At 43.1% G+C, this 16691-nt stretch overlaps 1 protein-coding gene across 11 annotated transcripts in view; it reads left to right on the top strand.

Moving 5' to 3' along the window:
• FANCI (FA complementation group I) overlaps positions 1-16691 on the top strand; it is a 48692-nt gene that overhangs the window by 11751 nt on the left and 20250 nt on the right. For 7 of the 11 annotated variants that reach the window (XR_014785397.1, XM_084817303.1, XM_084817308.1 and 4 more), the window contains exons 11-23: positions 2000-2092; positions 2270-2406; positions 2667-2847; positions 4943-5030; positions 6184-6314; positions 6899-6985; positions 8471-8541; positions 9997-10111; positions 11774-11896; positions 12327-12395; positions 13560-13661; positions 14985-15161; positions 15254-15375. Coding sequence is in view for 10 of the 11 variants with exons in the window: in XM_084817303.1 (XP_084673429.1) it covers positions 2000-2092; positions 2270-2406; positions 2667-2847; positions 4943-5030; positions 6184-6314; positions 6899-6985; positions 8471-8541; positions 9997-10111; positions 11774-11896; positions 12327-12395; positions 13560-13661; positions 14985-15161; positions 15254-15375 (1496 nt within the window). In the remaining variant the exon portion in view is untranslated. The remainder of the gene's footprint in view (positions 1-1999; positions 2093-2269; positions 2407-2666; positions 2848-4942; positions 5031-6183; positions 6315-6898; positions 6986-8470; positions 8542-9996; positions 10112-11773; positions 11897-12326; positions 12396-13559; positions 13662-14984; positions 15162-15253; positions 15376-16691) is intronic. The other 4 variants (XM_084817309.1, XM_084817311.1, XM_084817310.1 and 1 more) reach the window with 1 other exon arrangement.

Genomic DNA, 16691 nt, shown 5'->3' with positions numbered 1-16691 from the left:
CCGGCTTTGCCACTGCAGTCGTGGTCACTAAGCTGCAGTTCCTTGTTACATAGAATCATAGAATAGTAGGGTTGGAAGTGGCCATCGAGTCCAGCCCCCCTGCTTGATGCAGGAATCCAAGTCAAAGCATCCCTGACAGATGGCAGTCCAGCGTCATCTGGAATGCCTCCAGTGTGGGAGAGCCCACTCCCTCCCTAGGTAATTGGTTCCATTGTCATATTGCTGTAACAGTCAGGAAGTTTTTCCTGATGTTCAGCCAGAATCTGGCTTCCTGTAACATGAGCCCATTATTCTGTGTCCTGCACTCTGGGATGATGGAGAAGAGATCCTGGCCTTCCTCTCTGTGACAGCCTTTCAGGTACTTGAAGAGCGTTATCATATCTCCCCTCAGTCTTCTCTTCTCAAGGCTAAACATGCCCAGTTCTTTCCGTCTCTCCTCATAGGGCTTTGTTTCCAGTCCCCTGATCATCTTCGTTGCCTTCCTATGAACATTTTCTAGCTTGTCTGCATCCTTCTTAAAGTGTGGTGCCCAGAACTGGGCACAGTACTCCAGATGAGGCCTAACCAGTGCTGAGTAGAGGGGAGCTAGTACTTCCCGGGGTTTGGAAGCTATGCTTCTATTAATGCAGCCCAAAATAGCATTTGTCTTTTTTGAAGCCACATCACATTTTTGGCTCATATTCAGCTTGCGATCTACAACAATTCCAAGTTTCTTCTTGCTTGTAGTATTGTTGAGCCAAGTAGAGGAACTGTGCTTTTCGTTCGTTTACTAATCAGGGTCTTAAACCACTGCTTGATCCTGGTTAGTAAACTGACATTAAACCACAGTTCCTCATTTCGGATGTTGAAGAAGTGTAGTTTAAAGAGACTAGGATTGCAGTACTGAAGCTGCTGTGTCAGGGAAGGGGTGGGGGGAGTGTGTGATCCCAAAACTCGTTCCCAGCATAATAAATTATGGTTTGTTAAGACAGGAAAGTTACATCCAAATGGCCTTCTCTCTCCCTGCAAAAGAGAGAGACACACAAAATGAAAGTGAACAGCCAGCCTTGCTGTATTTGCCCAGCTGGGCGAATCAGCAGAGTGTCTGAACTTGTGTCCTCTTTCTGGCTCTCTCTCCAAACTAAAGACAAAGGGAAAAGTAGCATCCAGCTCTGTAGCACTTGCCTAGCTGTGAGAGTGAAACAGTCCCATGCGATATCTTACTTGGTTGACTGGATGCAATTCTTACTTTTCCCAAATGAACAGTTGTTTGCAAGCTTGAATCAGCTCTGCTACCTAGCCATCTCTATTTCATTTGAACTTTTGGAGAAAAAGGTATTTCGGACGCAAGGGTCCAGAAGGATGTTGAGGATGTTGTGATAACTTCTGTCATCATGGTACAAATGGAGGGTTTGTTTTTTGTTTATAAGAGCTCAACTCCAGTTGAAACAAGACCAAAACCCAGAACTGTCTGCTTGAATAACCACGTGGCTATTCAAGCTAGTTTTATTCCATGTGGATGAGTTATTTGCAGACATGCAAGATTGAATAGGCATGAGCAGACATGCCCATTAATGTGTCTGCTCTGTTGCTTGTGCATTGTACAGGGAGAGATACAGGAAAGCCCAGTTGTAGAGCACATGCTTTGTTTGCAGAAGGTCCTAGGTTCGGTCTTTGGCATCTTCAGATAGAGCTGGGGAAGATCCCTGTTTGAAATCCTGGAGTACCGATGCCAGTCAGTGTTGAAAATACCAAACTAGCTGAATCAGTGGTCCGACTCGGTCCAAGCAGCTTCTTCTGAAATAAATTAAATACTGAAGCAGCATTTCAGTGACATGATTGCAAAGAGTCTGTCAAGAGGAAAGCTCGTGTTTCATATTGTTCTGAATCTGTATTCCAAATATAGTTGCAAATTAAACATGAAATATGCACTTTAAATTGCCAGACCTGATGTAGACTACGGAATCTCATTATAAATATGAAGCCCTCTAATTTGTTCTGGTTGGTTGCTGTTTCTTAGACTGAGCATCAAGGGGATCCTAGCAAGGCCCTGTGCCCCTTCAGTGTAGCCATTTTGCTCTCAGTGGCCAGAATACACCGATTTGGAGAGCAGGTATGTCTTCCTTTCTCAATCTTGAACGAATCAGTGAGTCAAGTGAGTTTTGTGTGCTGTCTGAGTTATCCAAAGAGCATCTACTGCGGCGCATGCTGTATCTGGTCTTCCTGGGGCATTCGGTTGTGGAAACTGAACAAGGATTGTCTATCTTGCTTACTCACTTTTGTGTTTTAGGTATTTGACTTTCTGAAAACTTCGATTATGAGAAGCTTCAAGGACAAGCAGTTCCTTCACGGCTCCCAGTTCCTTCAGGATTTGGCTCCTTTACACTGTGACATAGCTGCCATGTTTTTAGAAGTTGTAGCAAATAGGTGAGTTGTAACAGCCTACCAGTGGAGAGCGCTTAATGGAAGAAGCTCTAGGCCCCTTTTCCCCCCACCTCATGCATCCTTCTTCATCTAGCTTTGCTAGTAACATACACATTCACTAAGTGGGGACCTGGATACTACGAAGTATTGTTGGCTTTGCAGAAATGCCAGCTCTGCCCATGCCCAAGAATGGAAAAGAACATTAGAAGTCTAGATGCTGTATTCTTTATTTTCCTCACTCTTCTTCTAATGGTTCCATCCAGTGTGTTTGGTTGGGATCATGTGACTCAGGGCCTGGTGGAGCTTGGATTCATACTGATGGACTCCTATGGACCAAAAAGACCTTTTGGAGGCAAAGCCACAGAAACTAACCATGGGCTTTCCAAAACTCCAACCCAGCAGGCATGTAAGTTGGGAGCTGATATCCTATTGGAAGCCTTCAAGGTAAGCTGAAGATTGCATTGTATGTTCTTGTAGGTAAACAGTTATGTGATTTTCCCCCCCTCCTTGTCATTATTGTTTCCCCAGGCACAGCCTTTTTAACTCTCAGTTTAAAACAGGATAACATTAAAATTGGAACCATGACCTTCTTTCTTGCATCTACACTTCTAGAGTGTCAGAGAAAGAATTGGCCACCCTTTGGAACCCACCTCTTGCATGTCCTTGTATGAATCACAGTTCTGAGCATAACTCCTGATTAAAATGAGCTAAGTGCAGTGTAGTGACATGCAATGTATAAACTGCACCTTCATTCAAAAATGTCAACAATCAAAACAATATTAAAAGAGCAAAACAAATAAACTATAATAAATGTCATCACTACAATTCAGTTGAGAGGCATAAACAGAACTATTCAAAATAAAATACAAAAGTACAATCAATTTAAAATGCCTGGACAATTAGAAACATTTTAATCTGGTGCCAAAAGGAGTATAACATTGGTGCCAGCCTTACTTCCCCCGGGAGGATATTTCAAGTCTGGAGTGCCACCACAGAAAAAGCCTTTACTTTTGTGGATACATAATGCATCTCTCCTAAAGATGGAACTTGAAGAAGAGCCCATCTGATTATCTTTATTCATGGGTAGGCTGATACAATTGTAAGCACTTCTTCAAATATTTGGGTCCCAAACCATTTTAGGGCTTTAAAGATAAGCATCAAGACCTTGAATTGGTTTTGGTGGCAAATAGGCAGCCAATATAGTCTCTTCAAAACTGATATAATGTGGCTCCACCTAGATATGCCAGTCAGAATTCCAGCAGCTGAATTCTGTTTTAGCTGAAGCTCCTGAACTGCCTTTGAGCTGACCCCCATTTATGATGCATTACAATAATCCAACTTGGAGGTTACCAGAGCATGGGTCACTGTAGCCAGGCTATCCCTGTCTAGCAAAGATGTGTGTTTTTTTTTCAATTAATTAAATTTCTTACTCGCCCATCTGGCCAGTCACCCGGCCACTCTGGGCGATGTACAACAGTACAAGCAGTTTAAAACAATAAAATAGTATCTGGTGTAGCTGGTGAGTCAGCTGAAGCTGGTAAAAAGTGCTCTGAGCCACTCTGCAATTGTTGCACTTGAAGACTGTTTGGAAGCTTCAACCAGTACAGAATTTAGCTGCTAGAACTCTGGTTGGTGTATCTAGACAGAGCCATGTGACAAGGATCATCCCCAAACTGTGCATCTGCACCTTCAAGGGGAGGGCGGTCTGATTGAGAAAAGGTTGTACACCAACTTCCTGGACCCAGGAACCGTCTATCCACAATGCCTCCATCTTGTCAGGATTGAGCTTCAGTTTATTGGCCCTCATCTTGCAGCTTCATATAGGTGTTAAAGAGTATGGGGGACAAGAAGGAACCTTGAGGGACTCCACAGTACAAATGCCATAGAATCAAGCATAAATCCCCCAACGCTACTTTCTGAAGGCAACATTGCAGGTAGTGGAATCACTGTATCACCAAGCTCCCCAGTCCACAGAATTGGTGTAACAAGATACTATGGCTGATGATATCAAAAGCTGCTAAGAGATCAAGGAGAATCAACAGGGTTACACTTTGTCTGTCTCTTTCCTGTCATCCATCAGGGTGACTAAGGCTGCTTTGGTACCAAACCCCAGCCTAAACCCAGATTGGAATGAGTCTAGATAATTTGTTTCATCCAAGAGCTCCTGGAGTTGGACCACCACCATCCTCACGAGCATCTTGTCCCCAAACAGGATATTTGCAAATGAACAACAGCTGTTACTACCTTCCAGGTCCAACCTCCTGTTAAGGGTGGGTAATTGTGGTGCTGTTTCTGCTTCAGAAGTGATTGGATGATCCATTCTTCATCAGTGGAGGATAGTATCCTGATATGATAGTATCCTACTCCCACTACTGCAATTAGTCATTGCAGTGGTTTTTGGGATAATTTTTTTATGGGCTGGTAAATCTGCAAGTCTGGTGCAACCTCAAAAGTAGACTTATGGGTATATTAGACTGTGAGTGATCTCCTGAAATTACATGGACAAAATCTAATTTTAAAATGCTCTGTCTCCTACCAGGTCCATGAGCCGATCAGAAGTGAAATACTGGAGCAGGTGCTGAACAGAGTCATCACAAATGCAGGTTCCCCTATCAGCCACTTCATAGGTAAAATGAGCAAAGGGATGCATTATTGAAAGGACAACCTTGGGCCTGCACAGTTCAGTAAAACAACATCTTGGTTTCTTTTCTGTCTCAGTTTCAGACAATTGATAGCTTTTCCTCATTCCAGAGCCATAGTTCTCTATCTTTATTGAGAAGATTAAGTCTCGTATACCACTTGCACTGTTATGTCTTCATCTTCTTGTTGTTGTTTTTTAAAATGCTGTCTTTCTATGTATATATATATATATATGTCCAAGGCACTTTACACAAAGATGCAAAGAAATTCAAATAGATCAGATCATTACCAAACCTAAAACGCAACAGTTTACAGCAGATACAGTTAAGATGCAGTCTGTACCTAGTTAGAGCCTGCTGAAAGCCTGGTATACTGAATAGTTTTTACCTGGATATCAGTGGAGATGCTAGGTGAAGGTTGCTGATAGTGAATGCCACAAATGGGTTGCAGCTATAGAAAAAAAACCATCGAAACCCATCTGACCTCAGAAAGAGCAGGCATCTAGAGCAGAGCTTCGGAAAATGACCTTAATTAGATAGACAGACAGATATTCTGACATTTCTTTATGGAGCTCAGGGCAGCATATGAAGTTCTCTCTCAACCCCCATTTCTCCTGGGTGACTGACTGAAGGTCACTCTGAACTTCATGACCGGGTAGGGATTTGAACCTGGGTCTTCCTAATCCTAGTCTGATTCATTAAGCTCCTGGCTCTCACTTTTTAGCACAGGAGTGTTTTTTCAGCCGGAGGGCCACATTCAATTTCAGAGAAGCTCTCAGGGCCACATTCCAGTGGTGGGCTGGGCCAAAGGGAAAAGGGTTGGGTTTGGAGGCCAAAAATAGCAGCACATTTTAGCTTAAAGCTCTTACTGCCAGTAACTAAGCCTTGGGAGAGGCATTTCAACCTTTTAGAATGGGGGGCAAAATGACACAAAAGCTGGGAGACCACCAAATGATTGTTGGTTTGGGGTACAGGGGGTAGGGCCATCTGTGTAATTTCAGAGGACTGGATTCAGCCTCTGGGCCTGAGATTCTGCACCCCTGCTTTAGCATTTCCTCTCCCAGGCTCCTGACACTTGGACCTTATTTTCTTCTTACCACGTTAAGAGGCCACATCTCTTCTTGTTAATCTTCTCTTTCAGATCTCTTGTCCGGTATTATCATTTCTGCTCCCCTTGTCCTTCAGAACTCTTCCTCCAAAGTCACAGAGGCCTTTGATCATTTGTCATTCCTGCCTCTCGATACAGTACAAGGGCTTCTAAAGGCTGTGCAAGTAAGATACTTACTTATTTACTTACTTGTTCTATATTAATGTGTTAGTTCCATTTCCGGTCAAAAAACTCTCAAAGCAACTCATAAAAAAGAGAACAGCATATTAAAAATAATTAAAAGTACAAAATATCCCTACTAGTCTTAAATTATTTTATTAAAATATTTTATCTGTCCTTTCCATTAACAAAGATGGATTTATTAGCCATTCAGTATATTAAAACAGTATAAGAGAAGAATGTGAAGGTAGGCCTAGCTAGGCCTTATAGGTAGTTTTGTTCAAGCAAGGTGCTTGATGGGATTGAGATAATGTGGATGTGTCTGATCATGAGAAGGTAATTGTAACTTGCTCATTATAAGCAGGAAATTCCTTACTTTAAGGAGTAGCTTAGGAAATTAGAAGTAAGATAAGAATGCAGCTGTGCTGATAAGACTGATGCTAATCTAAATTAGCTCTTGAGCATGCATAGTGTAGTGTATTTTTTCTCCAACTAACTGTGTACACGCATCCTGTTTTTTGTATTTGCGGAGACTCAGTTTCGACTGACTCTCCCACAACTGTGATGTGCTTTAATACATTTCTGACAGTTCAACCTAACCTGCCTTCGATGTTTCCTTAACAAGAGGCTCATGATAAAATATTTCAGTTATCAGGGGGATGAAACAATTCAGCAGGTAAGATACTTTCCAGAAAAGAAAAGTTTTTGCACAGTTGCAGAAGGGTGTCAGAGAGAGGGTGAGAAGGGCCTCTCGACAAGGGGTTCTAAAGTTTAGGCGATGCACAGAGAAGACCCTCCTCCATATCTCAGTCAAGCTTGTGGTTGTGGTGAGGGGGAAGTCCAAGCCTTGAAAGACTGATAGTGGTGTCGTTCAATTGGATTCTTGCACTAGACTGGTTGAGGGCAGAGCCATATCAGACTTCTTCTTGCTACAGGTCTTTGAAAGCATTTATATACTTCCGATAACTGATGCCTGCTATTTTCTAAATTACCATTAGAGGCACATTTCACTCTTGCAGTCCAAACAGTTTTTTTATCATTACTACTGGCCTCCCATCAACACATGTTCCCTGGACGAAGTAAAATGCAATATTAAAATACAGGATAATAATAAAGATAAAGTGGCGTAGACTTATTGAAATTAATGGGACCTATGTTAGAACTAGCTTAATTCCTATTGATTTCAGTGGGTCTTCTCTCAAGTATGACTAAAGCTGGATCCAACCCAATATTAAAATACAAGATCTGGTGAAAAAACATAGAACACCGAAATACAGCTTTGAAAAACGACTTTCTGTAGATTCTACAGCGAAGAGGAAAATACAATCAATTAGCAGCTCAACTTACAAAACAAAACACAGTTTACAAAGAAAGAGCCCAGATTTTGTTTGATTAAACTAGATTTTTGTTTAAGCACTAGTTTAAATGTCTTGGGTGAATCAAAGTCTTCACCTGGTGCGGAAAACACCATACAAGTGAGCCTCTCTGGAAAGGCTAGTCCACAGGCAGGGTGCCACTACCACAGAGGGCCCACACAAAGAAGGGATCTTCAGTAGCAGGGATAGGCACCTGGTGCCCTCCATATGTTTGGACTACAACTCCCATAAACCTCAGCCAGCATGCCCAATGGTCAGGGCTTATGAGAGTTGTTGTCCAAAACATCTGGAGGGCACTTGGTTGGCTACCCCTGTTTTAAAGCATATAAGAGGAAGACTTAACTGCCTTCAAAGTAACCCACTCCCTCAGTTTCTGCTTGATTTCTGGGCATGCCTTCTCTGAGGGCAGACACTTATGCCCTCTCTGCTGTGTCTCTGAATTGAGAGTAATCAAAAGAACCAGCCACACCCAATGCAGAAATACAGCAAAAGTATACACACATACACCACTGAGGTTGACTGAAAAGATGGAAGCCAGAGTAGCTGAATTGTGCAGATATGTCATGGGCATCCTCTTCTGTGGGTGGCTACTCAGGGCTCACAGGAGACTCTGGTTTTCTTGTGGCATACTAAAAGTTCTCTTGTGGTGCATAGTTTGGGAATTACTGATCTAAGCCCTTGGTCATGCTGAAACAGTGTCCTTCCTAGCCTTGTCGTCTTGGCCTTCCTATTGCTGTTGCTCCTTTAGAAAAACTCCTTGGTCTAATGCATTCTTTTTATCCCAGCCCCTGCTCAAAATAAGCATGTCCATGAGGGACTCCCTGATCCTTGTTCTTCGCAAATCAATGTTCTCTGGGTAAGTTGCCATTTTTAAATGTACATTTCTAGAATGAACATACATCTTCTGAGCCACATGACTCCCCCGACTCCCTATTTTCTTAATTTGCAATAAAAGCCAACTGCTTTTATCACTCAGTCAAAATCTCTTAGCTGTCAGAGGGTGAAGATAGCCTTTTGGGAGACAACTCACAATAATAATTGAAATGTGTTGAATCTTAAGGCACAATGCAGTTTGGCTATGTGTTACATCAAAACAAAATTGTAGAAATGCCCTGTGGAAAGTTCAAACTGAACTGCTAAACAAAAGTTCCAAGCAAACGCTCTATTGTGATTCTTGTTTTGTTGTCATAATCTGTGTTGTCTATAACCTGTTATTGTGCTGGTTCAGTTCTTTTCAGTGGCCTGGTTCAGATGTAATGGGAAAACTGTAATGAAAAACTGTGGCTTGTTCCTAACCACAAATAGAAGATTTAAACTTCTTCTTAGTTGTGATACGCTGTCATAATGGGAAATCATTATATTTCCCATTATGACAGTGTATCACATCTAAGAAGAAGTTTAAATCTTCTATTTGTGGTTAGGAACAAGCCACAGTTTTTCAATATGCGTGAATACAAGAAACTGTGGCTTGATAGTTACAACATACCAGGATAAACGGTAGTTTCTGATCTTGGTTTGTTAACTAACTGTTGCTTGAACAAACTATGGTTTCTCATTCTGATACAACAGTAAACTACAGTTTATTCGAAGCTGCAAACACAATCTTTTAACTTCCTCCTCTTGAATGTAGAGGAGGGAAGCGGGAGTGTTTGGGGGAGTGCCCAAGCCCAAGGCTTGTTGTGGTACATTCTCAGAAAGGGAAACCACAGCTTCTCATCATGACTTAGCCAGGCAGTATATTGATGGTCTATGATGGAGCAGATAAAACACCTTAAGAGTAGACACATTATCTGTTGCATCTATTCATCATAGGTCAGATGAGAGAGGAATAGAGAGAATCTCCGGGTTGGCTGTCCTTCCACTGGACCATAATTTTCCCCCAGGTTGGACAGATCTAAATCAGGTTTCCCATTCGACTTACCTGTTTCCTAAGAAAGCATATATACTTAGATTTGTTGCGAAAACATAAAGAATATTTTTACTACCTTTGAGGATAATCCAGATCCTTTGGTCATGAAGTCCAGGTTCTTTGGGCACTATATATCTGCTTAGAGACAAGAGGGATATTTTGAAATGAACAGATTTCTGTTGATTAAAAAAAAAAGCTTTTATCCACCTGATTCCCCCCCCCCCCAATAAGCAGCTCACTACTCCAAGTTTCAAGACAATTCAGTCAATAAAGCTTTGTCCAGTACTGTTGCTTGAACAAGGGATGGAGGACAGGCAGCCCCAGAATGCTCAACAGAAGTTTCTTGGGGCATCTCTTTCTCAAATTCTTCTTCCTTCTGAGTCACCTCCCTCTCAATTTCAGGCAGCTGGATGCCCGTAAGTCGGCAGTTGCTGGATTCTTGCTCCTCTTGAAACATTTTAAGGTTCTGGGCAGCTTGACCTCCTCCCAGTGCAGCCAGGCAATTGGTGCGAGTCAGGTAAGCACAGCTGATGCCAGCACCTTTCAGTAGTTCCTGTGCACTCCCAGGTAGCTGTTGATCCTGCTGGACATACGTGCATACATACATACATACACATATGGAGGTGTAAGAAAGGTGTAATAGATATATACACAGTTAACTTATGGAACTTGCTGCCACAAAATAGGATGGCAACCACCAGCTTAGATGGCTTTTAAAAGGGTAAGACAAGTTTATGGATGCTTGGTGAATTAATAGCTATAGGCTTATTGGAGCCTCCATGTATAGAGGCAGTAAACCTCTGAATACCAGATATTGGGAACAAGCAGGGGAAGGTCATCACTTTTTTCTGCTGGTTGTGAGTGCCGAGGGGCAACTGGATGGTTTCTGTTGGAAATAGACTGCTGGACTTCCAGTCTAATTTACCAAAACAGCTCTTTTGTCCTTATCCATGTTCCCAGAATTTGGCTCCTGTTAGGCAGAGTGGAAATGGTGCCTGCAGAATATTTAGAACTTGGCACTCAAAGCTGCTGTTGGTTGGAATATTAGAGGAGTAAATCAACTGTGGCTGTCTTGTCAGCCAGAGCTTGACAGAGCCGAGTCGTTTCAGGCATGACAGCAGAGCTGATTGTACCAGAATGGCAGCAGATTGAAAATGAGGGTCTTCCCCTTTTTCTCAGTACCTGGTTCCTCCTCTGACTCCAGTCAGAGTCACCCATTTTAATTGGTGTTTTAAATGTGCTTCTCACAAATTGTTTCCCACTGTTGGTAAAGGAGAACTGATATAATTTCTGCAGTACTCACAATACTGGATAATACTGGGGAGGGGTCTTAGCAGAGTGGTTGAACTGGGCACACAGAAGATCCCAGCGTCTGTCCCTTGCAACTCCAGTTAAAGGGATTCAAAGGATTTCTGTCTAGTCTGGTGGTGGTGAATGTGTGGCTTTCCAGATGTAGTTGGACTGCAACTCTCATCAAACCTAGCCAGCATAGCCAATGGTGAGGGATGAGAGGAGTTGCAGTCCAACAACATCTGGATGGTCATGTGTTCCCCATCCCTGATCTAGCCCCTAGATCACTGCCTAATCCAACTGGCAGCATCTCTTTTTCAGCCCCTGCTGCCTGAGATCCCATTAACCACTGGTCTGACCTGGTAGAAGGCAGCTTTGTGTCTTCTCAGTACGTTTCAGGCATAGAATGTGGACGCTGCTTGCAGAGTTGTAACGCTTTGTGTTGCAGACCTGGCAAGACAGTATATTTTTAGAAGGAAGTCCTAACATCACGATAACACAAAAACAATGGAATACCAAGAGGTTAGAAGGGTGCTTGACAAATCTTTAGGTGAAGGCAGAACAGGGATTGACATCCCTTAGAAATACCACCCTCAAGTCTGTGGGCCCCTAAATTGTTCAGGTAATCATATTTATACCCCAGTTACTCAGGAAAATGCAGTAACTCTCCTAATTACTAGAGAAACAGTGCTTCCTGGGGGCTAAGTTGAGTGGGCTTGATTTGCTAAATGCCTAGTCTGCATTGGGTTGGTTGACAGGATGGGTTTATTCAGAAGCAAGTTCTGCCACGTTCAGTTGGGCTTGCTCCCTGGGCAAATGTGCATAGGATTGTATCCTTAGCCATGGTAAACAAGAGGTGGTTGTGCATGGCTCTTCTACTGCCTTCCAGGTCCAGGTGGACGTCCATACCCGCTATAACGCAGCAGCCAATGAGGCTTTCTGTCTAGAAATCCTGGGCAGCTTGAGGCGGTGCTTAAGTCAGCAGGCTGATGTCAGACTCATGCTCTATGAGGTAAGGAAGATTCTCTCTGCAGTTCCTACTTATAGCACTATCTTGGGAGTGGATTACTGTTGTCGGAATCTGCAGGCCTGTGGGAAGTGGTCTTCAGTGCAGCTTCTAATAGGACAAGTCTTCACACGCTGGGGGTTGTGATTATCATAGTGGCTACTTGTACGTCCTTGCCCCTCTCTGTTGTTCTTCATGGCAGCGCAAGCCATTAGAAGGGAACTGATTTGGTCTTATGGGTAGTTTGTGCGGGAAGGGGGTTGTCTGTTATATTGTGGGGTTCAGCTCTCATTTCTGACCTCTCAGTAATAGTTAGACTGGCTGTACAGCACAGGCAGCATGCTTGGCTTCTGCAGGCAGACTACTGTGTGGAAAAAATGCCTAGAAAGGTTATTTTTTATATTGATATTTTTACTTCTTTTTCCTCCTCTCGCAGGGTTTTTATGATGTCCTGCGCAGGAACTCGCAACTGAGTAATTCCATTCTGGAGACCCTTCTGTCTCAGGTACAGTACTTAAAGCAGGAGCAAACACCACAGGCTTAGTTCAGACGTAATGCCAAACCATTGTTTGGTATTACATACTTTAGCTCAGACTCACATGCCCTCCTGTCCCTCTTTGATCCTGGTTTGTGATTCTGGCTTCCAATTCTGGTTTGCAGGGAAACCACAAGCTTTCTGATTTGGAGAAAATGGCAAACTATGGTTTTCCTCAAACCAGGAAAGGAGCAAGGACATTTCCATGCATATGGGGTGGAGGAAGGGTGTGAAACTGAGGTTCATCCTTATAGTGCTAAACCATGGTAGGTGTTGCATCTGAACCAAGTCAAAGAGTCCTGTGGTATCTTTAAGGATATGGTAGTATAAAGTTTTGTGCATCCATATTTTTTTACAGCTTTTAAGATGACACAGGACTTCTTGTTGCTTTTGCTATCCAATGGGTTAGCCGTGTCATATAGCAGGGTGAGCAACTCGTGAGGCATGATGGGAGTTGCAGTTCAACAACATCTGGAGGATCATAAGTTGTCCACCATTGTGACATAGCGAGATGTAATTTATAGGCAAATGGCAGGGGACGGTCATACAATAACTTAGAATCTCAGCTCTCTCTTTTTTTAAGCTACATCTCCAAACTCAATTTAACTCAGAAGCAACCAGTTCTTCCTGTTTCTAGGAGAAGCTAGCAATATAGAATGTTGATTGGCTGGCTCTCCTGCTTGTCATGAAGCCCCCCCACCCCCAATTGCCCAGAACACTGTTTTAAGTTTAAAAAAAACATGGAGTGGCTTAAAAGAACAGTAGCACCAAATAAACGTTTCAGTAGAGAACATGTCAGGCACCTGGAGGGAGAAAAGCCTGGCTGAAGAATGGGAGTGGGTGTGAAAAACTGTACTGAGGCCTAGCTGAGCCAGGTATATGTGTCAGTAGAGTAGCTAACCAGGAATAAGCAGAGCTTTGACAGCATAGCAGAAAACCCCCACCCTTACTCCTGGAGAGATACATCTGCCTTCACTCCAACTGAGCAACCTAAGCTAGAGAAGACTTATTTCTTCATCCTAATTTTAATTTAGTTGTATGCCTTTCTCCCCCTTCCCTTCTGCTACCTTGCAGTAAAATAGGATGGTATTCACTTGTTAAGTGCTACAGGTTGTTTTTCATTTATTGTGGCAGATAAAGCGGTATTATGAACCAGAACCTGACCTGCTGCCCCCAGTAAAACTAGAGGGGTGCATCCTGGCTCAGAGAGACCAAATCTTCCTGCAAGAACCTCTGGTGAGAGAGAGAAGGAATTGGGCAATGGTGCTGTTAAGCATATTTTCAGCTCTGCTGATATCTGAGTGTGCATTTATAACCAGCAGCTTTCAAAGGAAAGTGCCAGAATATTTTCCATAAACTTGCTGGGGGGTTTTATCTTGAACTACCTGTTACTTTGGATTTGCATCCATGAAATGAAATATGATGATGAAGTATATTTATACTTTCCAAGTAAGGTTAACACTTCATGTATCTGATTAAATGGAACGGACTCTGCTCTGCAAAAGCTTATGCCATAATAATTGTGTTAGCTTTTAAGGTGTACAAGATTCTTCATTGTTTTTTGCACTTCTGGCTTAACAACCAAAAAGGGAGCTTGCACACACAAGCCATCCCTCACACAGAAGACATGTGAAATCTCCTTGTTGGATGTAAAGAAATGCAAAAAACGGGGAGAAAAAAAATGTGATTTGCTCTTGCTCACTGTTTCAGCCCTTGTAGCTTGAAAAAGGTCTGTGAGTTAATTGTTGGCAATCCTTTTCATATCCCGTTGTCACCTTTCCTTTTCCACATTGACTTGTGCACTAAGGAACCCTCCCCACCCCCGCACGCTTGTGCTTCTTAATGTGGAGTAGAGTTGTGAATGCTTGGAGGAAAAAGAAAAAAAAAAACATTTTTGGGGAAAAATGTTCCTCCCACTCAAAAAATGTTTCCCCAAAAATCCTTGGGAGAAAATGGATTAAAAAAAAAAATCTGCCCCCCCCTCCATTTTTTCTGGTTTTTTTTTTCTGTCACATTTCTAATGGGGTGCCAGAACCGTCCTTAGCAGGTTTCTGAAACTGGGACTAGACAATATGTTTGCCATGTGATCATCTATCCTAGTGTGTTTTTCTTTTTGAACTAGCAGCCATGAGAGCGGTGGAGATGCCTCTATGCCATTTTCCTGCCAAAGATGGGCCCCCAAGCTGCTTTTTGGCCATTTGCTGCAGATAGGGCAAATAGTTTTTCGTGTGTGCATGGGTGTGCATGACAGAGAGAGATTTTCTGCAGGAAAAGGCAGTGTGTGGGGGAAATCCCATGCTTCCAATCCAGATCCCTCCCCCCACACTCTCTGACTGCTATTTCTAGGAGAAAAACAAGCCTGGGACAGACTATTCTAAGGCCAATATAACATGTAGGCCTGATTTAAGCTGGCACTTGATTCTAGGCAGGTGCTTGGCTCTTTGACCACTTCCTCCTCTTCCAGTGATAGTACTAGGGTAGTATCAGAGCATCTTCCTGAGAAGGAGGTATCTGAACAATTCACATGACAATTAATGGTTAATGCCATGATTCTTTCAGGCTCACTTGCTCTGCTGCATCCATCATTGCCTGGCCTGGTATAAGGGCACCTTAACCTTGCGCCAACAGGCTGAGGAAGATGACGACGAAGATAAGGGCTTCCAGCAAGAGTTGGATGAGATGCTAGAGTCTATCACACGGCGCATGATTAAGAGCGAACTGGAAGATTTTGAACTGGTAATTGGGAACAGGAAGTGGGAAGGATATCGCTCCATTCTGTTGCAGTGGCATGGAGAGGAGATTCTAATCTTATTGCTTTTGGTGCACAGGATAAATCAGCAGACTTCTCTCAATCTACTGGAGTGGGCTTGAAGAATAATATCTTTGCCATTTTAGTGATGGGCATCTGTGAGGTCCTGATTGAGTACAACTTCAGCATAGGGAATTTCAGGTAAGGAATTAATTTCTCTTTCAGTGGCATCCATCACTCTGTAACTGGGGTGGGGAACCTGCGGCCTTGCCTTTGGCGTAATTTCATGTGGAGTGGCACAGAGAGAGAGAGAGGGGGGGGGTGGCAGCAGAGGGAGTGAGAGAGCACACTGTGCAATGCTGCAAACTCCACCCAGTTTTGTCTTTGGCTTCATCCACCTGCAGCCCCCTGATTGACCTTTCCCATGAAAGTTCAGTGGCCCTTTATAGGAAAAAGGTTCCCCACCCTTGGTCTAATACTGCCAGTGGGACTTGCTATTCTCAGGCTGCACGTGATAGACATGCACCTTCCACCATCAGCAGAAAATGAAAAATTAGATGGAGCCATTGAGCATAGTACTTGGACACTTGACGAACTTCCTGAAGGTTGTGGGTTCAAGTCTCACGTCATTGCCAGTGGTGCAATCTCCTCATGTGCTATTGAGCCTTTAACTCCAGTGGGAAAGGACATGAGTTCAAGAGTTACTTTGACCTATAAATATATAACTTCCCTTAATTTCCTTTACGTCAGTCTCGTTAATGGGTCCACCAGAGTTACTACTCCACACGCATTTTTACTACCTGCTTGCCACAAATACCTGCTAGTCATTTGCAGTCAGCTGGAAGAAAAGAACAGGGAAAAGGCCTCTTTTCTAAAACTACTTTGCCTAGAGATGATTCTTATTTGCCATAGGCTACCAGGCAATTTTACATCAACCTGGTTTGCTGTAGCCTATTCTTACATCATGAAGGTGTAAACTCCGTTAGTTACTAACATCTATTTTGCTTAAGGGTTTATAGTTCAATGGGATCATGATAAGATGGGTGGGGATGTTGGACTGCAACTCCCATCATCCCTTGCCATAGGTTATGCTGGCTAGGGTTGGTGGGAATTGCAGTCCAATAACATCCAGAGGGCCACACATTCTCCATCCCTGTGAGAAGAGAACACTAGACATTAGTTTAGTTATAGAGATGTTCTAATATCCTCCCATTAGGAACATATGATGGTGCCGTATACCAAGTCAGACCCTTGATCCATCTAGTTCAGTATTGCCTACACTCACTGGCAGCAGCTCTCCGGGGTTTCAGGCAGGAGAATTTCACGGACATATCTGGAGATACATGAGACTGAAATTGGACCCTTGTGCACGGAAAGTACGTGTTCTTCTGGACTATGGTCCTTTCCCTGCTTATCTGTTGAAATGCCTCTACGTAAGCTTTAAATAGAGGTATTTCAAGGAAATTGGGTGGGGACCCTGTGACCCTCCAGATGTTGCTGGACTCTTAACTTCCTGA

Source organism: Heloderma suspectum, chromosome 11, assembly GCF_057233095.1.
Source record: "Heloderma suspectum isolate Gila_16-S chromosome 11, 16-S_ref, whole genome shotgun sequence".
Lineage (NCBI taxonomy): Eukaryota > Metazoa > Chordata > Lepidosauria > Squamata > Helodermatidae > Heloderma > Heloderma suspectum.
Note: the sequence above shows the minus strand (reverse complement) of the source record. Positions and strands in the feature narration are given on the sequence as shown.